Below are 26,329 nucleotides of genomic sequence, written 5' to 3' on the forward strand. Positions count from 1 at the left end.
GAGAAAAAGAACTTTAAGACATTTTAATTATGTAGTTTTTTAAATAAATTCCTTTGTTCTTCCTAATAAATTTTAACTATATTTAAAAACTGCGTTCTCAAACTTATATTTTATTAAATGTTGGCTTAAAAATTCTGCTTAACATATTTTTCTAATATTAAATATTTTTTCTTATTTGTTCTTACAGTAATTTTTATGTGAAAGATTCGAGAGGTTCGTAATTCTAGAAATTCGATATATTTCAAATATATTTTAGGATTTGGGAACATTTACGATTTTTCTCATTTCTAATAAACATACTGCTTTTTTATAACAGTGCAGTTCAGTTTATTTTCCATTTGGAAGTGTACATAAAATGAAACCAAGATAAATGTGGCTTGCTATGCTCTTAATAACAAAGCTTCACGATTTCGCGAAAAATTAAATTCTACAGGATTGCTAATATTTACAAATACATCAGTAATGTGCTTGATAAATTACATTATGTTTTATCTCAGATTCTCAGCAAAAAGTGCAAAATATCAAGGAACGAATTCCCTCATCCCCTTACACAAATAGCAACTGATAATAACTGAACTTACTTTAATACATTAATACTAATTCATAAACAAATTCAAATTCAGTTAAATAAATCAGAATATACATACTTTTAAAGATCGGTATTGATCATTGAAATATATTTTAACTGAAAAGCTGGGGAGCATATTTAAAAGAAAGAAGCCCGAATAAAATGTACAAGAGTGTATAATTACCATTTATAAGATTAGAACATGTGATTAAGAATAATTATACGTATTTATGTATACATATGTATTACACAATTTTGGGGCCATTCCATTCAACATCCTACCCAGAGATGAAGAAAAGTCAGTGAATGATTTGTGTTTCAAAAGAGTTAAAAGCTTCAGGCATAATACAATCACAACCGTAACTGACAGTGCATATCCTTTAAAATATTTTATATATATAATCTTTTCAGGCAAACTGGTGCGTTTAGTAATTATTAAAAAGTGTTATATTTAAAGGAGTGAGGCTTGAACAGAGATGTGCATCTGTGCAGAGAGGCACTAATATGTGCAGCATGTGGGAACAATAAAATAGTTTGCAATTTTCGTTTGTGATTGACTTTGAAAATTAATTGTTATAGATTTTTACAACTTCTCAAATTACAATATTTATATAATTTTCTACGATACTCCAAATCCGATGTATAAATACATAAAGTTTTATATCAAAGTAATTATATACACTTCAGATTTTTGTAAAAGTATTTTTGTAGACAATTAACGTCACATCAGAAACTTGTGTATTACAAATACATTAACGACATTAACGAATAGCGAAAACCAAGGTGACAATAAACCTTATCAGAAAATTATCCAAAAAAAAAAAAAGTATCTCAATAATCTTTTCTTGAAGGGGGTATCCTTTTCTTTTTTTCTTTCTTCTTTTCTGGGGGATTAAATCATTGCATTTATTTATTCTAATCAGATTTTCGTGTTTAACCAATATCTTTTTTGATCTTATTCTCTTAACATATTAAAAAATTAGGAATTTATTTGCTTTTTGCTTGTGGTTAGCCAAATAAATATTGGATTTTAAAACAGAAATGAAAATGCTCTGTCTCAGTGTTAGAAAGAATTAAAGTGTAAGCAAAGAATTATTAATTTCTAGTTAAACGTCAACTTAGAATTGCAAATAGTAAGCTTGCTATAGTAGAAGAGTAATCATGGAGAAGTACATTGTAAGAAATCATAACTTCTTTTCATCTTGAGTATGATATATCGTGGAATGCACCCTTAATTTTAAAAGAATAAGACGATTATATGATATGCCTTTACCTAAGAATAAATAAATGTCCAATTTCTCCCCAAAACATAAAGAACCTTCATATTAATTTATTATTAGCATTTTATTTTATATCCAAAGATGTCTCATTAATACACTTTACTTTTCCTACAATTTTAATCTTTACCTTCTCTTAAAACCAATCAAAACACACAAATGCCCTTACCAAAAAACAAATTTACAAGTTGATTTGATATTAACACTCATTGAAACTGTTTGTCATATTCTTTTGTATTTTCGTTGACATAATTTTAAAACAATCATTTTAAATAATATGTATTTAACTATAATTACCTTCTTTTATCGTGAAGGAATTTACTGATTTTAATAAACACAGTTTAAAGTAAACTATTATTTTAAATTAATTTGGTTCTACCTTTTGTTATTTAAAAATATTTCATTCTGAATTTTTATGTGTATATTTTGCTGTTATTGAACACTACACAATTATCTGCCATAAAATGAATTTTAAGATTGAGAAGGATAATTTACCATGTTAACATCCCTGCCAATAAATATCTTACATATATCAAAGATAATCGCCATTTTAGGATAGTTATATATCAAATGATTTATGATATTTCTTAACTTTCGGTTGCCATCGTTAAGAAATAATATCTGTCAATACGTTATAGTATTTTGATTGAAGAATAAGGACATGTGAATGTAGTTTTTCCCATTTATTGTACCTTATAACAAACTTAGTGAAAAGTACAGATTGCTTGGTTAATGTATGAGGTACGTCTATTTAGAACGTAAAATTTACGATTTATTTCAGTATCAAGGATTTCCAATAAAATGTTAAAATTTAAATTTTTGACTATTTTTAATTAATTCCACAAAATCGTGCTGCTGAACTAAATCAACCTTAAACTACAAAAGCTCATGTTCAAGTCTGATAATTTTTTCCCCTTGAAAAGCTAAATTGAGAAAAAAATTAAAAATCCCTTATTATAGAATTGTTGAATATTTTTTCCGATTCATTTACATCGACGGATTACGCATCATAGGATCGTAATTTATACTACTTGCAATTTTGATTTTGGAATAAACTGGCCATACTTCCTATTTCGAATGGAACATTTCCAATTAATTATCATTGTCATAGCATCTTGTCTATACTACCGTTTGGCCTATTTTTATGAATATTTAAAATATGTTCAAATACTAATCAATTGTCCTTGAAATAAGCTAGTGTTTCACACTTTCACTGCTTTGCGGATACAATTTGAGCAAGACAAAAACATAAAAGTACACATTTAGCAATGATCTTACAAAGGAATTCAAAAAAATATCAAGTTGGATAAGTTATTAGAAAAGTGGTATGTTAACACACATATTCATTTTTCCTTTGGTCGATAAGATAAATTCGTTGTGAAAATCAAGCTCATCTGAAATTTACATGTGGTTTAATCATGAAACTATGGAATCTTTTTCTAAAACCTGCATAAAAGTTTCCCGCTTATGAATTATTTTAAGTCCTATATATTTATGTAATTCGTATGTGCGTTTTTCAACTTTTTTGAAACAACTAAATTTTATTTAAAAAACACTTTGTAAAAGTTTCAAGTAGTTTTAAACTCATTTTTTTAATTTAACGTTTTTTAACTTCAGCTCTTTTTTGAAATTTCATTCCCGCCTTTTTTTGTCTGACAATATCAGCATCAGCCTAAACTGGCAGAATTAAGGAGTAATTTCACTTGCATGGAATTTTTAGTCATATTTCATTTAAAACAATAATCCTAAAGACACAAATAGCAATAACACATATTTTAAAATAATTCTCAAAAATACAAAACCAAATGAATGTAGTTGGGTGGCATCATCATTACAAGAATGTTTACTTACGGTTCGAATAGCTCTCTCAAACGAAGTACAGCAGAAACTGCAGGCACGCTTTAGGGAACTTGCTATTTTAGAAAAGTTACACTTGAACCAAAAATTGAGCTTCACCCCACCGTTCGACCCTTCACCTCCATAAGTATAAAATGGTAAAAGATTTGTTCAAGTATTCACACGGTATAATATAAAGCACATGATTTGACACTGCGAATAAAGATATTTATAAATTAGTAATAAGTGTTTAGCGAATTCAAGTGATATTTCTTAAAATTTCTTGATTAACGTATCATGTACCGCCATTTTAGAGGCTTAAAACGAATGAAATGTTTAGGTTAATTTCAAAGAAATGTTATCTTGACGTGAAAATGAATACTTAATGAATTTTGAATTTAATATTAAGGCAAGTTAATGTTTATTATTCAGGCAATTAAAATCAAAATTTATTTTCAGGAGTGTAATACACATCCAAACGTGTTTTTAGGGCTTTCGTGAGATTATTTTCCTTTTCCAAAATATTTATTAGCAATGAATGCGATTCTATTTGCATGGCTTTCCATGAAACATAAATTCAAATTTTATCCTCCGATTTTTATTTTTGCTACGATTTGGTTTCCACTGTCATGCATTATCTTCCGTATTGGATCAACTCTAAAGTATAATTTACTGACGATTTTTTGAACAGAAGTTGCATGAAAATATTTTGCTTTTAGAGTTTGCCTTGAGCATTGTAAATGAAACTTAAATAATTATGGCAAGCAACTTCGAAAGACAAATTCAATTTGTTTCTTAATTTAGAAATAATAATGAATTTCTTAGTAATATATTACAGTTTTTCAAATAAAGAAAATTCAAAATGCTAACTCGGAATTCTTCTTCATATTATTTTTTCTCTTTATGTATACCAATACTTTAGACTCAATGTATATACGCTATTTTAAAATCATGATAATTAAGCAGATAATCATTCAAAAAACTTTCTTGACTTGTAAAAATCAGTTCTTGAAAAGGCGTAGCACAATCGTGAGTTTCATGGCAATCCCTCAACCAAGAGTCATCGTTTTACGAAAAATTCCACGAAAAATATAAAAAAATATCAGTTTTAGATAGCTACTACTATGAACTTCGATTAGTGGCGTAGCGTTAGTATAAAAGCTTGAAATATTAGTTTAATTTCTTTGGTGTTACAGAAATTAAATTATAAAAATAATTTTTTCTGTGTGCTATCCAAATAAGTAATGTATGTTTTCCCCATATTATTATTATTATTATTATTATTTTCAAAATGCTTGTTAGAACACGATGAATTTTTTCAAAAATTACAGTTAGAACTTGATTTATATGATAATCCCAATAACTGATTTACAAAATAAAATAATCTGATTTTAGAAGACGTACTTATGTTATGCATAATCATATACGGCAGAAGCAATATTAACACATTAAAGACTATAACTACATTAAAGAAAACTGGTTTAAAGTTTAATTAATTTATTTATTATTAGCGCAAAAGAAAGGGTGGTTAGTTGCCAATGGGATATATCTCAAAATGGCATTTTGCGTCGAATCACTTTAAATGTCCGAATTCCTTTCCAAATTGCTACCACCAAATATTGTCGCCTTGTATTATATTAAAAAGATAAATAATGAAGAATATGCGTGACGGTAAGTATGTTTCTCACACTCTGAAAAAACAACGGTACTTAGAGTCATCCAATTTTGAATAACGTGGTCCTCCTCCCGAAAATGGGCACGCGGAAGCCGGAATTTTAAATCTCGAATTTGTTTTATTATCTATTTCAGACTCTGTAAAACTTTAATGAATTTTTAATTGACAAACTTAATGATTTCAAAGCGAGCAGTGGCAACACGTACGGAAAAAATATTTTTATCTTCAGCGAAATTTTTCAATATTTTCTACTGTTGAATTGAATTTTATGTGGCGTGAGGGCCAAGAAGGTGAAATTAAATAAATAAAGTAAACACACAAAATGTTAACGACGAAAAGACAAAAAAAAAAAAAAAAAAAAAAAAAAAAAATGTTTTGTAAAGCCATGTTAGTAAGAAAACTTAACATTAATATGATGAACTGAGAAATGAATGGAATATATATATTCGTGATAACATTTAACACTACATTGGGAATTCTATGCGGCATTTATATTTTTTCAAGTTTCGCTGTTGGATTTTATATGGCGAAGAAGATAATGCGTAATAAATAAGCAAAAAGGCAACAAAAATAAAATGGATTAGTAGGAGTAAGTGTAACAGCAGAATGGTAGACTGCGAGCTCAGAGAGAGCGTAAACAACAATAACAAACCCTTTTTGTCAAAAATTAAAATCTTTCAATTTTTTTTAATTACTATTAGTCCAAAGGGGCTTTGTCCCTGAAGGATTATTGTTTTCGTTTTGCGATTTTGCGTTGAATCACTATAAATGTCCGTTTCCCTTTTCAAACTGTTGCCACCCAATGTTAGAGTTCTGCATTATATTTGAAGAAATTAAATAATGAAAAATCTGCATAAATGATTAAATATTTCTCCCATCGTGATAAAACAACGGTACATATAGAGCCATCGAATTTTGAATGACGTAATCCTCCTACGAATATGAGCATGTGGAAGCCCAAATTTGAAATTTGGAATTTGTTTATGATCGATTTCATATTTTGTAAAACTTTTTGAAACGAATCTTTGAGTAACAAACTCAACGATTTGAGAGCGAGCAATGGCAACAATCTACAGGGGGGGGGAGGAATCTTTTTATCTCCAACTCGCGGAATTGTATATCGGAAATTCTAAAGATAGGCTCATTTTAAAATTATTTTGCGACATTGCTATTGAACTGAAATTTGTGGTTTAAGTGCGAAGAACATGATATTTAATAAATAAAGGTAACACACAAAACGTTAAAAAGACGCTCCTTTGGACGTAATTTAAAATCTGAAACCTTTCAAATTTTATTTATTTATTTATTTAATTATTTATTTATTGGTTTTATGAAAATTATTTCAGTTACTCAAAGCTCTGAAATTCTGTTACGTGTTTTTCAAATTTCGCTTGTTACCAATTTTGCGGATATTTTTTTTTTTTATTCATAAAGTAAATGTACTTTTCGCTTAGCCTAACGCAACGCCACTGTTCTATTTAGTTCAGAAAACGGATAATTAAAGCAAGGTAAACTCTGGGGTGAAGTTCAATTTTATCTACTCTATATACTACTAATTCTATGCTAAAAGCCGCACGAAGTTTACCACAAGAAAAAAGCATCTGGAAAGGAATTTTTGAGGGAAACTACTAGGAACATACTTAAGGAAAATGCAGTTAATAGAATATATTATTTTTACTATGATATAGCCTAGAAAAATATCTAAATTCTAGAAAGGAAAATTTCTGAACTAGATCTATTTGGAAATAAATACTAGCTGTGATGTCGTCCTGTCAAAGAAAAAAAGGCTTGAAATTAGTGCATAATACATAGAATATAGCTACAACCTATTTTAGAATTAAAATTAATGATATATATTAATTTACTTTCGTAGTAAATAAATTAATAGAATTTGTCATCAAATCTTCTCTTAACATATGTTTACGATTATATCAAAATACATTCATGTCCATAAATTAAGGATAATGCAAAATCAGGCAAAGGAAGAGTTAGAAGCAAAGCAAATTTGACTTATTTGTAAAGCTTATTTATTAAACAAAAGGTAAAGAACAAAAAAAGATGCTTTATGTTTGATATTACTAAAAAAATTAGCGATTTTTTCTCCCTGGAGCAAATTACAAAATAAAAACCTATTTACAAAAAACCAATATTACATGGTTGATATGATTGTTAATACATTGTATGTCTCCCAGACGATGCAATACAGTCCGTACAAAGCCTAGGCGTGCTGAGTATCAAATTATTGATCTGATCTTGTGGGATATTACACCACTCAAAACGCAATGCTCTACGAAGTTCCGGTAGACATGTTCCGGTAAGAGGAGCTTGACGGGCTGCAACTCGTCGGCCAAGCATGTCCCACACGTGCTCTACTGGATTCAAGTCCGGTGAGAATGCTGACCAGTCCATACGGGTGATATTCTCCGATTGAAGGCATTCGCTTACGATGTTTGCACGGTGAGGACGGGTGTTCTCATCCATAAACACAAATTGTGCGCCCTTGGCGCCCCGAAAGAAATGTACATGTTGTTCCAGAATGACGTCCCGATAGATTTGGCTTGTCATGGTTTCAAGTTGAACATGCAGGTCAGTTCTGAAACCCACAATAATTCCACCGCAAACTCGTTTGGGGTGGATTGCACCACCGTAACGGTGTCCACCGTAACTCCTGCACCACCACAACGGTGTCGTTCAATGATGTTTTCTTGGTGGTAACGGGTACCTGGAGCTCTCCATATGAAAGTCCGGCGAGAATCAGACTGGAAGCTAAACCTGGACTCGTCGGAAAACATCACACAAGACCACTGTTGCGGTGTCCACAATGCATGCTTTCTACTCCAGGCTAATTGCAGGCGAAAGTGAGTTGCAGTAAGTGGAACGCATCTGACAGGTCTACGAGCATATAGACCAATCTGCCCTAAGCGTCTGTACACGGTCTGCATTGAAATTGTCGTACCAATGGCTGAAGAGAGCTGACGAGACAGGTCTGAGGCTGTGCTCCGCCTGTTTCTTTTAGCAGTAACTGCCAAATACCGGTCCTCATTCGGCGTTTTGTCTCTGGGGCGACCTGTACTGTAACGTCTACTCCCATTACCATCATCTTGGAATAGTTGCCAACGCCTGGGGACGACACTCTGGGCAATTCCAAGTTCGTCTGATACTTCCAGTTGGGTACGCCCACATTCCAGACGGCCGATAATTCTACCTCGTAAAAAATCATCCAAATGCGTCTTTTGTGTCATAACTATTCGGTTATTTCACTGAAATGCTTATAAAGCGCCTGCGAACAATTTTACTTCTTTGCCTGTATTCCTTATATATCACGCTCTTACACTCTCGTCATTGTGACGTACCATCGGTGTCATCTGGGTACTTCCTGAAATTTGCATATGATTCTTGAAGATGTGTGTTGTGATTTTACAGGTGATATATTTATTTTAGATTTCGATTTCCGCGTGACTCGGAATTATCCTTAATTTATGGACATGAGTGTAATTTCGTAATTATATGTATAAAACATCATGTATATCTGATTCAAATATTATGATTTAAAAATTTTAGAAATTATGTAGCATAGATATATGGTTTTATAATTTAAGGATATGAAACAACATTATTATACCCAAATATTTCTTTTTATGCAAACTTAGCATCTATGTACCTAAATATTTAAAAATTATTTAGCAGACTTTAGATAATAGATAAAGTTAAATAATATGAAATTGAAATATTATAAAATAATATTTAAAACAGTGCATATAAATAAAATATTGATTAAATCATGCAAAATACATTTCTCACTGGAAAATGTCGTTCTTTCTATTTGGAGTTTAGGTTAGAATCCAGTTTGACATTTCTTTTTTCATATAACAAAAACTAGGCACAAAAATTCAGCATTGTTTTTATTAAAATTGATTCAGTTTTTCATTTATCTAGACGTATCATAATTAGGACAATTAAATTGAAAGATTTAATTGAATTTGAAAACTCGTAGCTAGCAGTTACATTTTCCTAAATGCCACATGAAATGAAAATAATATCGTAATTAAATGCAAGACTCTCTTTTTAAAATAAAAGAGTTCATATAATTTAAAACTGTTCATATAATTTATAATTGATTAATGAACATTATTTAATTAGAGGATTACAGCTATAATATGTTAAAACTAAAAACTAATTTTATGCCCTTAAGTAAGAGTAGTTTAAAATATAATTCACATGAATATATATATATATAATTGGTCTTTCAGTATTGTACTTACTACCTAGCTTGTTAATTTTATACATTTAAAGTAATTATTCAGCATAAATTTATACATTGTAGTACATTAAGATATATACTATAAGCTAGTTTTCTAACGCATAGATACAATGATTAAATAAGGTTTATACCCTTATTTACCTTTCTCATCTTGTTATTAATCCTAGCTTTTTGTTCTCTTTCATAAATACTTTCTCCTTCTGCACTACGTATGCTCGCTCGTTCTTTTGCATCTTTCTCTTCGTTTCCTTTTTCTTGTCCGACAAACAGCTCATAAGAAGAACATGAAAGATCAGAAGGGCTTTTCACGACGCCTTCACCTCTCTTTACTCTTTCTCGTTCTTCTTCTGCTTCAAGCTGGTGAAAATTAGTAAGAAATCACATATTAAATCTCTGTTAATATGCGGAAAGTATTAAAATAATAAATAACATGGAGAGAACAGGGGTCGCAATGTCCACTGATCAAATATCTAAATTCTAAATTTTAGATATTTGAGTAACAAACATTCATAATGAATAACTTCAGAGAAAATTCTGATTTTAACAATTGTCTGAATTGTTTTGTTAAACGTTTGACAAAAACTGAGTTTTAGTAATATTTAAACAGCACAACATAACAAGATGAACCAATCTTTAGTCCAAAAGGGGCTTTGTCCCTGAAGGAATATTGTTTTCATTTTGCGATTTTGCTTTGAAACACTATAAATGTCCGTTTCACTTTTCAAACTGTTGCCACCAAATGTTAGAGTCCTGCATTATATTTGAAGAAATTAAGTAATGAAAAATATGCATAAATGTATATATATTTCTTGCATTGTGATGAAACAACGGTACATAGAGCCATCGAATTTTGAATGACGTAATCCTCCTATGAATATGGGCATGTGGAAGACCAAATTTGAAATTTAGAATTTGTTTTATTATCGGTTTCATGTTTTGTAAAATTTTAACAAATTTTTGAGTAACATTTGCAACACTCTACGGGGGAAGGACCTTTTTATCTCCAGCGGGCGCGGAACTATGTATCGGAAATTCTAAAGATACACCCATTTTAAAATTAATTTGCGACATTGCTGCTGAATTAAGTTTTATGGTTTAAGTGAAAAAGAACATGACATATAACTAAAATAGGTAACACACAAAACTTTAAAAAACGCCCCTTTGGACGTAATTTAAAATCTGAAACCTTTGAGATTTTTTTTATTAATTATTATTATTATTATAGCCTTCTCGTGCTGCCCACCGAACTCCTGCATTTCTGAAATATGCTTTCCTAATAAAAAAAAAGTTTGCTGACCCCTGACAAAGAGTATTTATCTATCTATCATATACTATTTTTCTCTAAAGCAAAATTAAATTTGTGATTTGGAAATAACTGCTGTTTATATATTACTTTGTCAAAAAGTAATCACATATGCAATATTTATTTACAATACTTACTTTCGTGAAACAATAGTTTAACATTCTAACTACTCAACCGAAATCGCTTCAGAAATTGTATATTTTTTTTGCATATTTTAAATCTATATATATTGTAGTATTGAAAAATGCATTTTTCCTTTCTAGAAAATACTTTTATATAGATTTTTATCATGAGAAATTAAGTTGCCAGAAAAAAAAAAATTCAGATGTTATCTCCGCCCCCCAAAAAATTTTTTAAAAATAAATTTCAGTCGAAATACAGTTAATTTATATTTATTGCATAATATAAAAAAGTAAAATATATAAAATTTAAGAAAATATAAAGCACTGAGGAAAAGGTATCTTAGAAATACAGTTTATTATGACAGAGTTTAAAACAGGGTTCAAGGCGAAGTCCAACTTGACAGTCTTTGCACCAAATTCAATAAATATAATTAATAATCAATCTAATTATTAACTAATCTATAAATCTAATTAATAATTCAATAATTTAATTGAATAATCAAGATAATCGCTGAAAGTTTTCTAGCAGCCATTTCTGTAAGAGAAAAGCGGCAAAAACTGGAGTGTGAGCGATAATACCACGTGCCTTCACATGTAGCAATTTAGTGGACAACTAACGATTTCTGTTCGCCAAAACGTAAACTAAACGTCTATTACTGTATAAAATTTATTTCAGTGGTTAAACGGGGAAAACACGGGATGAGCTCCTCAGTAAAGGAAGAAAAACGCATGCCCGCGGATATCGCGGGATGAGCAGATTTTGGTACATTTGAGTTGCCCGTGGAAATCGCGCGATGAGCAGCCAGAGGGTTAAGGAATACCGCAAAAATATTATGACAGTACTTTAGCTTAGTATCGCTGTCCACTACGAGTTATTAGATATCTTATAAATATTACGCTACATAAACAAGAAGGAATTTTAACTTAAATGAAATGAATAACAGTTTACATCGAAGATAAACTATTGTATATTGCTCAGAGAGAAAAACAAGAAAACCCAAAGTCTCCATAGTGCTCTAGGGATATTATACGTTATTAAAATCCCTCATACAGAAGTCTACAGCAGTGACCTCTGGGGATAATGCTCTATAGTAGAATAGTCGCAGACTCTTGAATAAACTAACTGACGCCCAACTGAGCACAATGTTCTAATAGAGTTATTCAAAGAATGAGGTAAGCACAATCGCTTACCTTATTCTTTAAATAACTAACTCTATAAGGTATTTCTCTCGCCTTCTTTGCATGTCTTCGGGGTGTGGTGGTCTTCACGCTCAGCGCGTAATTGAGAGGTCCGTGGTTAGATTCTCGGCGAAGGCGGTTACTCATTTTTCCTCTCTCCGGCTTTTCCAATTAATCTAATGTCTCTACAACTGTATTAGGTTACGTAACTCTATTTGGTTAGGTCCATTAGGTTATTGAAAGAATATGGTAAACACAATAAGGTAACAATCGCTTTTAGGGATTCAAAAAAGATTTTTTTATATCCAAAATGTCGCAAAATTGGCAAGAAATCACTAAATGTCGTCCAGACTTAAATAATTTTTGCTCTACTGTCTGTCTACGAGAAGAACAGGTTCCGCCGCAACCAAGTGTTGCCAATTCCTCTTTAATTGCGCCAAGATGGCAAACTGAAAAGTAAATCTTCAAGGCACCTCTATAGAAAATGGGTCAAGGCTCGTTTCTACGGTAACAGACAGCTACAGACTTACTGGCGAGAGCTTTTCTTATGATAGATAGACTATAGTTCTATTTGAGCTATCATTACAAGTCAAACATCGATTGATTCCGAATTAAAAAATATTTACGATATAATATACGAAATAAAACATTTATAAACAAAAATTCGTAGTCTTAAATAGGATTAAAAAGCATACTAAAATTTTTTCATGAAATGTACTAAATAAATAGGTAAATAAATAAAAATAACATATAACGCAACAGACATACGTCAATGTAAATTACATCACAACATCATTGATAATATTGCTAAAAGAACACTATTCTTAAACGCTTACCAGTCGGGCAGCTTCAGCTTGCATTGCAGCTTCTTCAGCCATGGCAGCCTCTTCTTCTTCTTCCGCTTTCTTCTGTAGCTCATCGTAAGACATAGCGACAATAGCCAAAATTAAATTTACCAGATAGAACGAACCGAGAAAGATGATTACAACGAAAAAGATCATGTGCCACGGCCCTGCACATATTAGAATCTGTTGGGCAAAAATTAAAAGCTTTTCATAAAAAATACCAAGAGATATCATCTGAAACTAAAAAAATAGGTTCACTCATTTTAAAAAAAACTTTGCGAAGTTATTTTCTTTTTTATGAATAGAAACACAGAAGAAAAAGTAGCAATGCAAATTGATATCAAAAAGAAATTATGTAAAGACGTATCCTTTTATACTTGTTGGGCATATTTGCTAACTTCTTGAAACTAAAAATCTTTTAAACAAATTCAGAAAAAAGCGTTAAGTTGTATTTCATTAAAATTCTGACACATAACTTAACATTATGGAACATTCATACGAAGAACAGTGCATATTTAAAAAGGAAAAACAGCAAAATGTAACTCATTTTAACACAATTATAAAAATATACTTTCTCCTGCCAAAACATAACTCGGAAAGCATGCTTTATAACATTTGTTATCTTGTTCAAATTCCAGAATTCAAAAATAGCCAAAATAGAAGGAAAGATATTTTAAAACATGATGGGACAAAGAGAAATAAAAATGCTTTAGGTACTTACGTATTATCCCGTCGACCGTGAAACTGTCACCAAGCAGAGCGATTTAGCGCCAGTTATGAGTGAGCGTGACGTAACAACACACTCATAATATTTGCGCTTTCGTTTCATGAATTCTGATAGATTCTAGATAACCCTTGTTATGCTCCTTATGAACAAAGTTATAAATTTATTCTTACTGCTGTATATTTTTTATTGCATTTTGTAAAAAGTTATTAAAACTTGCGTCCTACATTTTATAGAACAATAAGCATTGGATTATTTTCAAAGGTATGGGATAGTATTGTCAAAAATATGTGTATTAATGAACATGGTATTGTCAGCTGAATATGCCGACAAATGCTAATGGGTAAGAAGAATTACCTCCGGGAAATTTGTACCCTAAACAGAGCTTCCTTTAAAACATAGTGCCTAACAAAATAGTAGATGTCGACGGAAATTTTAAGAAGAGCAAAAAAGAAGCGGATCGAATACTGATTGTTCATTAAATAAAAAGTGTCATTTCCTTGAGAATTCCACAAAAACGTTTGGCGCAAATCTGACGGTATCTCAGGCAAATTTTATGATTAGATGGAAGCAAACTTTCACAGTCAACGGGATTATAAGCAAGTGCTATGTTTTCATTCTAATGTTATTTTTCTAAGAAACGTATTTTAACACACCGTATTTTAACACACCAGCATATAACGCGTACTTTTAATACAAAAACTAAGAACTAAGATAGAAATTTATAAAAATGATAGTTTTAGAAATATGTAATAAGCATAAAAAATTAAATTTCTGCAATGTACCAAACTGATGTTTATTTAATAGAAGTGACATACGTTATGAACTTAAAATTTTTCATTATCGGATAACATGAAAAGCTCGTCATCTTTGCCTTCCATTTCATCTTCAAGCACATCATCGAACCATATTTCATATTCACCATTATTGTTACTCTGATCTACAGATAAGTCCGTCCATCATCCGTTCCATCTTTCACCAACACCAAATACCCTTGCTACAGCACGATTTCCATTTTCTTTCGCAAAATGAATGGTTTTGCAGTTTGAACCAGCATTTTGTTGATTTCTTTTCGCGGGAGCCATATTTACTACTAAAAGCAACAGTGCATCAACTTAATTTTAACTAAAGCAAATGCGATTTACTAAAGCCTTCGATTTTCATTTCAAAATCACCCCTTCAAATGACTATAGAAAGAAAAAAAAAACATCAAACTTCTAATTCTCCAAATTCATTCAGGTTGAAAGTGCATTCTTACTCCAAATTATATCCCCTTTTCTCGAAACTCTAGAAAAGCATTCTTTTGGACAACTGCATTGAACACAGTCCTCTCTCTTTGCAGGATTATTTAATCCCTCAGGCGGCTAACCCACACATCTAATGTTCCTCTTATCGCTTGTCCTTTCGGTATACTATTGTTTGAAATGGGTAGCAAAAATCTTATAATAAGTGACCTCAAACGATATGCGCATTGCACATGTATCTTTTAAGTTTCTTCGTGAAAAATTGGGTGGACGATATACGGCGAATATACCTAAAAATTTTAAAATGTAGCTTGAAATTGTTAATGCCCGTTACACGCCGGAAAATACTGCATTTTCGTACTTGTGTTTTCGTAATATATGTTAAAAAAGTCGTCAACAAATTCTCAAGTCATTGAACCAAACATTTTGTAGACAAAAGTGATCTGAAAATCGCCAAAATCTTGATAAATCTTCAAAGTTAGTGAAGCATTACAAAAGAATTCACATTGAAAAAAAAATTAACTTTTTGTAAAAAACAGGAATTTAAACCCAATATCTGGGAACAATATGAGCTAATATAGATTAGGTGTTATTACCTACTTTGGGAAAATGTACTGAAACTCTCTTCATTAAAACAATAAGTTGGTATTTGAGACAGAAATATTTTTATATTGATTCTGAGTTCGAGTTTCCTCCTCGGAAGTTTCTCGAAGGCGCTCTTATTCGCTTTAGTAATATCTTGCAGTATGGAAAGCAAATGAAGTTTACAACAATTCTTATTTTCCTAGATATCAAAGGTGCTTTTGATAATGGTTGATGGCCATCTTTTAAAAAAATTCTAAGCGTTCCTGATATGCCAGATAATATCTATTACCTGCTTAAAAGGCTCTTAGACGAGAGGACTGCCAATTGTCTTCTGTCTTCTTGGGCCTCAGAGGAAGGTTTATTCTGTGGGAAATAGCTGTCCTCAACACTCTGTGGCGTATTTTTTTGGGGGGGTGCACACTTTTGGTGCACGAGAACATTGTGCGCGTTAATTAAAAAATAAATAATAAATTGGCACACGTTTTAAAAATTATACAAAACATTTTGGTACTTTTCCGTTTTGCCGGCGCAAAATTAAAAAATGTTCACGAAAGTAAACTTTTAATTGTCTTAGTAAGTTTTTACCAAATTTTACGAAATTTAATATTTAGGTATAATTAATCATAGATACGAAGTATGGAAAAAACTCCGTATGCTATTTAAAAAAAGAAGTTTGCGTCAAAATATCTACTTTAGAACAATGCTATATATAAAGGTTAGGTACTTTTCCGTTTCGCCGGCGCAAATTTCGCCAAGCAGACTTTATTGGCGACAAGATACAGTATACACATAAAAAATGTTTACAAATGTTAGTTCTACGAAATTTTATTTTGAAGCCATAAACATTTTAATATGGTTTAAAATTTTGTGAAAAGTCAATAAATATAGACTATAAACTTGTAAAAAGACATTAATTTAAGAATTTACTATGCTATCATGGTTCAAAATCCTGATTCGCCGGTTCGTATCACGTGACTCCAAAAGATCTCATCTCACGTAAACTACGCTACAAAAATCTAATTCTCTCAGTAATTATCTATATTAATTTTAAGTTAAATCTTAATTTGGAATACAAGTTTAAATGCAAGAATTATTTCAATTCGTACGAATAGCTTACTCAGAAATTATGTAAAACAGTAGTGCTTTACTTCGTTAGTGCATTCTCATTAGAATGGATGCATTTAACCCTTGTTTTGCCTTTTCTATATTTTCGCCTTCGGGTGAGCGGTGTGATTGCATCCTAATTGACTTAATTAACGCAAATGGTCTTAGGGTACAAAATTTAATTATCTTTATAAATATTCTATCTAACTGTATCCCAGTATTGAAAGAAACAATCAATCTGGTAAGAAATGGCTGAAACTTGTTTTGAAAATGCGGCGTAAAAAGTTACCAGCGAAGATATTCCGTTTGGCATCAGTTGTACCATTATTGATGACTTTATAGTTTGCGCCGGGAAAACGGAAAAGTACCAAAATTTTAAAATTAACTAAAACAACTTGGCGTAAGGTCATAAAACTAGATTAAATAGCGTAGAAACTTGGCGTAAGGTCATAAAACTAGAATAAATAGCGTAGAAAATTTTTAAAAGATTCATGAAAGTTGGCAGATGTTTAGGACGGAACATGCAAGAAATACTTCAAACGAAGCACTATATTTTTTGAGATAGTTGCCTTACTTTTTTAAATTACACAGCTTTTACATTATTTGCAACGGAAACCAATGAAAACAATTAAAAGTTGCTTTAAATTTAAAGAAAAAAGTGTACAAAATAGTCTTATTGAAATATACTCACACACTGATATAAATCTTCCCAGAAGTCCTGAGTCATTAACCTGAAGGATGACAATAGAGCTGAGCCAAAATTATCGAAGTTGGTGTAACCATAATTCGGATTTTTCCCAAAACCTTGTAAACATGTGAAATTGTCTGGACAGAGGCTATGAGTACAAATTTTTTACATCATTTTCAATCCAAAAATAAATCGAAATAGTTTCATTTATAAATCATGGCATATTTAACTTCAGTTTTTATATTTATTTTAAGAACATTAGCCAAATTGTATTTCAGACATAATAGAATAACATAGACATGTATTATTAAGTAAATAATAACACCATTTAATAATACAAAAAATTTGCGTGAACAGAAATTACGAAAACTATTAGAAATGAAAATATATACTTTATGCAATTTTTTAGAAGTATTTAATAAAACACATGGAAAATTTAAATTCTTATGTGAGATCTAGTTGATTGATTTTGCCATTCGAAACCTTACGCAGTTGAGACTATTAAATTTTATTTTTAGTCCAAAGGGACTTTGTCTCTGAACGACTATTTTTTTCGTTTTGCGATTTTGCGTTGAATCACTATAAACGGCGAATCACTTTTCAAACTATTGCCACCAAATGTTAGAGTCCTGCATTATATTGGAAGATCGCATTGCGATAAAACAACGGTACATAGAGCCATCGAACTTTGAATAATGTACATTCCCACTCGAATATGGGCATCTGAAAGACCAAATTTGGAATTCGTTTTATTATCTATTTCCCATTTTGTAAAACTTTAACGAATTTTTTATTAACAAGCTCAATGATTTTAAAGCAAGTAATGGCAACGTTGTACAGAAAATACATTTTTAGCTCCAACGGCGCTAGTCTCTGTATCGGAAATTCTGAAGATATGCTCATTTTAAAAATATTTTGCGATATTGCTGTTGAACTGAACTTTATGGTTTAAGTGCGAAGAACGTGATATTTAATAAATAAATGTATAACACAAAATGTTAGAAAAACGACCCTTTGGACGTAATCTAAAATCTGAAATGTTTCAGATTCTTTTTGGTTTATTATTTTTATTATTTCAGTATTAACTCGCAAGGACTGGAAATATAAATAATTAACATATTGCAAATGCCTGTCCAACCACGGTCCCTCTTTGAAATTCTTTGTTACAGGATTTTCATATTTATTATACGACACTTTAATTTAAATTTCCAACTTAAGAAATCCTAATCTGAAGTATCTTTACTATGAAGATCTGTGGGCGTTTGTCTTTGTTTGTCTGTGACATTACCTCCTTCTAAACGGCGGGGAGTTGAATTTTGAGATACGTATCCCCGGATTCCAAAAATTTGTGGGAAGCCATTTCGACCATTCTCACTTTCGTACGACTTTAATTAGCGAAGATATTAATCAAAAACTCTGGAAACACTAATTTTCACCTTCATGTCTCCGAGTGGCAACTGTCTCGCAAGCTGGAGTTAAAAATCTGCTTTATTTCGAAAAGTGTTGCCACTGCTCGCTTTCAAATCGTAGAGTTTGTTAATAAAAAATGTGTATGTTTTACAAAATATGAAATGAAAATAGCATTAAGAAACATTAAAGATATTATTACTATTATATAAGGTTATGTTTTGACGTTGAAGAAAGGACGCGATTGTCATTGTATGCCGAAACGTTTTTGTTAATGTCAACATTTTAAATATATAAATGCTGTTGGAAACTTTCTTGTTTCAGGTTAGGATGACTGACAGGCTACGTTATTGTAAGGTTAATTTTCTCAATGATATGGAGAAAAAGTTGTTATATTACATTAAATTTAAATAATGATGTCATATGTATACGTATTAACCTGGCGTGGCAAAAGATTTTGTTTCATAGTTTGGCAACAAAATAATTATTTACAAATTGGTCTTGTTGCTTGGAAAAAATGAACTGATTTCATTCATACTGCAATGTTTTTATACATTTGCTTTTCAGGTTGTACAAAGAACTTATAAATTTTGCTATGGCGTAAGCGCACTAGTTATTAATAACAGTTGTTGTCCACTAGTTATTAATATCAGTCTGAATAGGATGTCATATCATTTGCTTGGAATATTCTGAAAAGTTTTATTACACTTTATTTGTGTATTTATTAAAATGTTCTAGGTTTCGATAGTTCATCAATTTTCAGAAAACTCTTTTGAATGTAACCTGAACTTTAATCGACGTAATCCGTCAATGATCACAGATACTTGCAGTTTTTCCTTGAACCAAAATCCTTTTTATATACAGCAAATTCAGACAATTATGTTCATTGAAAAATGTTTTGTTGAACACTGCTAGTCGGTTACTATAAAATGATTGTTTTTCGAGTAATTTCTGTGTCAGAAATGGTAGCCTGATTCAGCTTTATTTCTCAATATTGGTAGCATAAATTTTAAGTGAAGCGGTATTTTATTGTATGTAAAGAAGATACCATACTCATTCTAAAGATATTTTTCTTAATTGCTTCACAAAAAATTTTGAAAACTAAATAAATACATAAAGTTGTACGTAGAAATCTTACCCTGCATTTGGTCGACAAAGTTTAGGTTCATTTTTCCCGTTTTCAAAATATTGATTGGCTGAAAGGAAAAAAAAAGTATGAAACCAAATATAAGCACTAATAATTTAGCAAACAGCACAGAAAACTGTTGTAGGAACGAAGTTTTATTTTATCGGAATGACATGGTTTGATTTATGTAATTACGGCAATGCCTCCAGGGCTATCTGCCTAAGGGAAGGGATGCCTTCGTGAAGGACTTTCTAAGGGAAACTGGTTCGTATGCAAGTTACACATAGGAAAAAAGCATGAAAACGCCCATGTAGCCAAATACTTCACGGGATTCAAACCGAACTACCAGTGTTCAGCGACTTTACCGCTCGACAACTGGTGGTGCAGAAAATCGCTTACTCTGAATTTTATAAAAAATAGTTTAATTAGCGAACTAAATAGAAGAGTTCACTAAACAGAACATGGTTGCCACACTTTCTTGATTAGGCAATTCGCACATGGTAGAGCACTTGGGGTTATCAATCTAAGAGGAGGAATGTCTCCGTGGAGGAATTCAAAAGAGAAACTAGCTTATATCCCCGTTACATTCGCGGAAAACGAGGGAAGCCAACGGTGCAGCCAGCCCATTTGCCTGGATTGAATCAGGTCAGACTCCCAATATTCAGCACTCTTACTACACAGCCCCCACAGCCCACAGCCCCTAATAAGGTTACAGTTTCATGGACCTGGATTACCAAAATCAATTCATGATAAATTTGAGAGCCAGACGTTTGTGTTTTCGAACCAGAACTTAGCGTACTATATTTATTATTTATTGTATACTAAAATATTTCTTTCTCTTTTATACTTGCTTTAATCTAAGAAAACTCTGGAGAAATATAAAAAATTTGAAATTTACTGAAATACTTTTACGCAATGTCATTAAACCTGAATCATTAACCCTGGTGGACTTGAGGGTAATATGTTTAATACCTTCGGTCAGAATTTAGCTTATAAAGCTGTGTTTATTTGTGACAGGTCTTAAAATAATTATTTCCTTATTACATTTAAAATTATTGAAAACAATGGAAATAAAGAAATGAGCAAAGTAAATAACTGTTATTTAAATAGCTTAGTGAAATGTAACTGAAGAAATAGCTCTAAGTTAAAATATACGTTATTCATTGTATTTCGTTTGTATCATCTTAATAAATATAGGCATATTTTTGAAAACCCATTCTGTTTATTATTAAACGCATATTTGAAATTTCATTTTAATTAATAACTTCTTGATATTACTAGATATAATATTGTTACGAATTTTGTATTTATATAGCTATTTTTGTAGAATTATGATTAAAATTATTGTACTTCCCTACGCAATGCAGCGTGAGAGAAATTTTAAGAGAAAGCTATGTCGGAAAAGTAAGGCTACATAAGCGCTTGCATTTTACATTGTGTAAATGGTTATTGTAAACGGTAACTGTATAAATGGTAATTTGTATTGAAATTGAATAAATGTAATTGAACGCTATGTTAACTGCAACCGTAACGCCATCCTCTTATTGATTTCCAGATATCTCGAGAAGCATAAAGTACTAGAAATTTCTTGAGACCTGTTGAAAACTACAAAAGCCCGGAGAGAGAGCATCTGTGTGCAGTAGCTTAGTTATTGTTTCTGCGAGTTGTTTAGTTTCGCGTGAGTTGTTTAGTTTCGCGTGAGTTGTTTAGTTTCGCATTTTATCTTTGCCGATGACACCGCTGCTTTGAAGCAAGGGTACTTTAATTTTCGTGATATGATATTATAATGACTATGACGATGGTGAATTTAAGTTATGCAAATTGAAGCTGAATGATTTTACTTTAAAAATCCAATTGATACATATCGCAAAGTATTATTGATGTAAGCATATTACGGAGCTATATTGGAGCATGAGGTAAGGGCATATGTTATTCAGTAACTCCAAACGTATTTTTTACCAGTTCATAATAATATAAGCAGGACAACTGCAGGTGTAAGAAAACAGTAGTTTATGTTACTTAGATTAAAAATGGCGTGGCTTCTTTTTTCTCAACAGATGAAGACAGGTTTGTGAAGATTTCTGTTTGATGTATTGAGCAAAAGCTTCACATTTTACTTTAACCCTTATTTAAGCACGTGTGTTGTTTGCCTCATATGAGAATTATATGACAGAAATAAAATTTCGATGATGCAGGATTTATTAAAAATATTATTCTACTTTTAAAGCAAAAAGAGGAAATAGCCAAATTAAAAACGAGACTTCGGAACTTAGTAAAAGTTAAATTTTTATTTTAAATTAAAAATATGTTTTTACTTGTAAATGTCTTAAATATTTGGTGTGGACACCACATGATTTCGTTGCATAGCCGATCAAATTACACATATTTTTTGCTACATTTCATTTAAACTTACTTAATCCAATTTTATTAGAGACATATTGCACATTCAATTAATTCAGTTCTCAGTCCACGGCAAAGCAAAAATACAGAAAACTCAAAACATCTTCATTAAAAATCGTCAAACACAGAAATACAAAAAACACCTAATACAGTTAAAACAGTTAAAAAACAATTTTTTACAATTAAAATTCTTTTAATTGTAAAAATTTACCTAAAAACAGTTTTTACCTAAAAAAGGGCTATTCGACCAGTGGGCAAGAATGCAGATTTTCGGTGCACAAAACTGAAAGTTTACTTTGGATCCCACTCGGCAAAAAGACACCGAAGATGCAGGCATTGACTTAATTCACTGTTCTACAGAATTTAAAATGAAAACAAATGGCGGTTCGCTAGATTTAACTCGCCACTTAAACTTTTAAATTGTTGATAATTCTACAACTATTATTGCATGCAGATTAACTAAAGGCATAAAAACCTTAACCCGAACATGATAATTAAATCACTTTTAAAGCACAAATGCGCAATTTGCCAATATATAAGAAAGAAAAAAAATAATCTCACCGAGTCAGGTAACAGAGTGGGAATATATATTTGTATTTACTAAAGAAATATTGATTATATTATCTCCTTATATAAATTAAGTATCAAAAAAGGGGGAACCCATATGTAGGAAAATTAATTCCAAAAATTGTGTTTTAAAGTAACTTGAATGTAAATTATGAAAAAAAAAAAAAAAAAAAAAAAAAAACCGCTTTACGGGATCTGGAATTTAAATCATGAATAACAAAATTTCAAACTTTGAAAAAGAAATTAAAAATTAAAAACAAGTAATTATCGCTATTGATCGGAAATTAGTTGAATTTTCAAGGGGAACAAACCAACTTCCGTTCAATGAACAATAATTAATAAATGCAAAGGTGTTTCTTCTTTTACTCAAGTAAGAATGATGATGCCAAACTGGCAAAGTAAGTTAGGCCAAAATTGCAGTTCCGTGAAATGATGGGATTTATAACCAAAGTAGAGTACCAAAGTACTCATTCTGAATGAAGCATTTTCGCTAATACAAGATTCTTTACAAAATTTGAGTGAAAAGTAATTTATGCAGTAAAATTTACAAAATACTTGAGTAAATGTCCCCCGACACCTTCGCTTTTATGCATTAATTCAAGACCATTATTTAAAAAAATAAATAGTAGTAATCTTAATTGGAATTATGAAATAGACTTCAAAGCAATTAAAATAAACATGAGAAAATTCAGAAACATATTAATGCTATCTTTGCAAAAACAAATCAAATACAAATTGAAAAATTTAAATATATATAATAAGAAAGTAAAATGGGAAATGTACATGAAGATATAAAAAGACCAGAAAATGTATTAGTTAACTTACATTCTTTCTAGTGGGATGTCGGTAAAGTCTTTTTTTCTGTGTCTTACTCAGAAGGGGTGTGTGTCCGAATATTATCTTACTTTGCAGTTATTGCGCAAGTATTAAAAAAACTTGTTTTCGAACTGAGTTTTAGATCATTCAACATTATATATTTGTATTTATATACGATTGAGGGCCCACCAGCGGCCGAGCGGTAAAGTCACTGAACACTGGTAGTTCGGTCCGTGGTTCGAATCCCGCGAACGGGCTGGCTGCATGGGCGTTTTCGTGGTTTTCCCCATGTGTAACGTGTATACGAGCCAGTTTCCCTTAGAAAGTCCTCCACGAAGGCATCCCTCCCTTAAGGCGAGATAGTCCTCGAGGCTTTGCCATAATCACACACAAACAAACAAACATATATACGATTGATGCAACGATTGCAAAGGAAAAAGAAGTTTCAATACTACATGTTATAGTAGTTCCATATGCAAAATTTCAGCGTTCTACGGCTACTCGTTCTTGAGTTATGCTAGATACATAAATGCATACGTACGTACAGACGTCAAGAAAAAAATCTCTTCAGAATTAATTTTAAATCTAAATTACAATCCTTTTGCCAAAAACAGTCCTTTATTCCGTCCACATGTACAGATGTCACGCAAAAACATTGTTCAAATGGTTTCGAGAAAGGTTGAAATGAATATTTTCGTTGAAATATAATAAATAATTTTTTGGGATTACAATACTTACTTTACTTCGTATAAGAAAGTAAAAAAGGGAAAAAAATCAGGAATCAGAACTAAGAAATCATTAATTTCACCTGCAAAATCTTGAAGGTAAGTGGAAATATATGACATTTAGCATCTAACTCTACGCACATGAAATGAGTAAGATTTAAGGGAACGGTGGACTTTAAGATACCTAAAAATATCAGCAAAAGTATTGAATTTGTTTTCTTACTCTCGCAATATTCCATATACAGAACTACATCATATGCAAAACACCGAGTTCAAATATTCTAATTTTTAAAGAAGTTACAAGTATTTAAAATGTATAAACAATGTAAACGTCGCCCTTTAAATTTTGGAGAAAATGTAAAAAAAAAAATGCATTTCAATGGTTATAATTTATATATTTGCCAAAAAAAGTGTTTATTTCTAAAAAAAAAAAAAAAAAAAGGCTAGAAATGTCAAGTATTGACAACTATTAATGAATTTAACTTTGGTTATGTAAATGCTATACGCTTAGAGCATGGGGAAACTCGTTTTTCCTATTCGTTGCAAAAAAGAGGGATCAACGTTGCTTGAACCAAAGCAAAAAGAAACGTTTACCTACTTGTAAAAAACAGAAATAGTAAAAAATATTATAAAGCATTAAAAGATAATGTAAATGTGACAAATGAAGGTAAAACATAGGGTGCGGGTGAATTTTAAAAGTTCCATTGGATATAATGCATAAATTGTTTCTTCCTATAACTTTGAATCACATACCAGTTTGAGATATGTTTATATTTGTCATATTTAATATTATGAGATTGAAAATAGTTAAATGATATGAACATGTTATTTAGTGTTTACAAATTCATATTCAAAGTTAATTTGCTGTTTCTCATGAACATTTATGAAAGGTAAGTTTGAAGACAATCTTTAAATTCGGTTTTCTCAAAACAAATTTTTTTGCAGTTCGTATGTCTCGAAAATGCTCCATGCGACTCATGTTTAGTTAAAAATGAATGATATTTGGAAGAAATTATCTTGTTATATGTTACAGTAGATCTGTGTATGCATTTTTGGATATTAGATAATTAAGAAATTTAAACTTGAGATAATGTTTAACAAAAGGTGACAGTTTTCCGAAAACTGAAGTTAAGTTTACAAAAATCCCTTTCAAAAATTCCTGATCCATCATATTCAATAACGGATACACAAAACTTTTGTCAAGGCTTTATAACTAACTAAAAGGAAAAATATTAAAAATTAGCGAGCAAGGAGCATTTTTAATCTTTAATTAAAATAACTAATTATTTGTTTTAAAAATTTTTAATTTAAAATAAATTGAAATTTTGAACATATATTGTATAAACTGATGTTATAATGCTTATATGTATAGAATTTCTTGATGAAAACACCAAAACTTAAAAACTAATCTTTAAAGTCCACGGTCCCCTTAAATAACTGCAGAGCAAACCAGAAATAATGTTAAGTGCTGATGTAAACTATAAATAAGTAATTCGTATTGATTATGGATCTTAAACTATTGAAACTAAGCTAGTTCATTATGGTTATTTGTAAACATACATGAATACTAGTATAAAACTGTAACGTAAATGGAATATAATAATTAAAAAAGACATACTTTCGTTATCGGCATGTATCCTAAATTCTGGAGTTTTTTGGACTTCTTCTATATTTTCTAGTTGCTCCGGCGTTACACGGATGCATTTATGTGTTAAAACACCCATATAAATTTGTAATCCCAGTAAGGCAAATATTGACAAAGAGAAGCAAGTCAATATGATCACATCCTTTAGATTTTTTACAGATTCAATAACAGCTCCTACGATGGTTTTTAAACCTAGTGGAAGTGAAGTGTAAAAGAAATATTATAGACAAAA

At 30.9% G+C, this 26,329-nt stretch overlaps 1 protein-coding gene across 10 annotated transcripts in view; it reads right to left on the reverse strand.

Moving 5' to 3' along the window:
* LOC118184991 (sodium channel protein para-like) overlaps positions 1-26,329 on the reverse strand; it is a 610,313-nt gene that overhangs the window by 174,556 nt on the left and 409,428 nt on the right. For all 10 annotated transcript variants that reach the window (XM_085811116.1, XM_085811114.1, XM_085811112.1 and 7 more), the window contains 5 exons: positions 26,071-26,289; positions 19,957-20,014; positions 17,415-17,559; positions 13,058-13,249; positions 9,759-9,974 (listed from right to left, as the gene is read on the reverse strand). In XM_085811116.1, the coding sequence (XP_085667242.1) occupies positions 9,759-9,974; positions 13,058-13,249; positions 17,415-17,559; positions 19,957-20,014; positions 26,071-26,289 (830 nt within the window). The remainder of the gene's footprint in view (positions 1-9,758; positions 9,975-13,057; positions 13,250-17,414; positions 17,560-19,956; positions 20,015-26,070; positions 26,290-26,329) is intronic.

This window comes from Stegodyphus dumicola, chromosome 2 (genome assembly GCF_044657685.1).
Source record: "Stegodyphus dumicola isolate Sdum_Otavi_A_Nest chromosome 2, ASM4465768v1".
Taxonomy (NCBI): Eukaryota; Metazoa; Arthropoda; class Arachnida; order Araneae; family Eresidae; genus Stegodyphus; species Stegodyphus dumicola.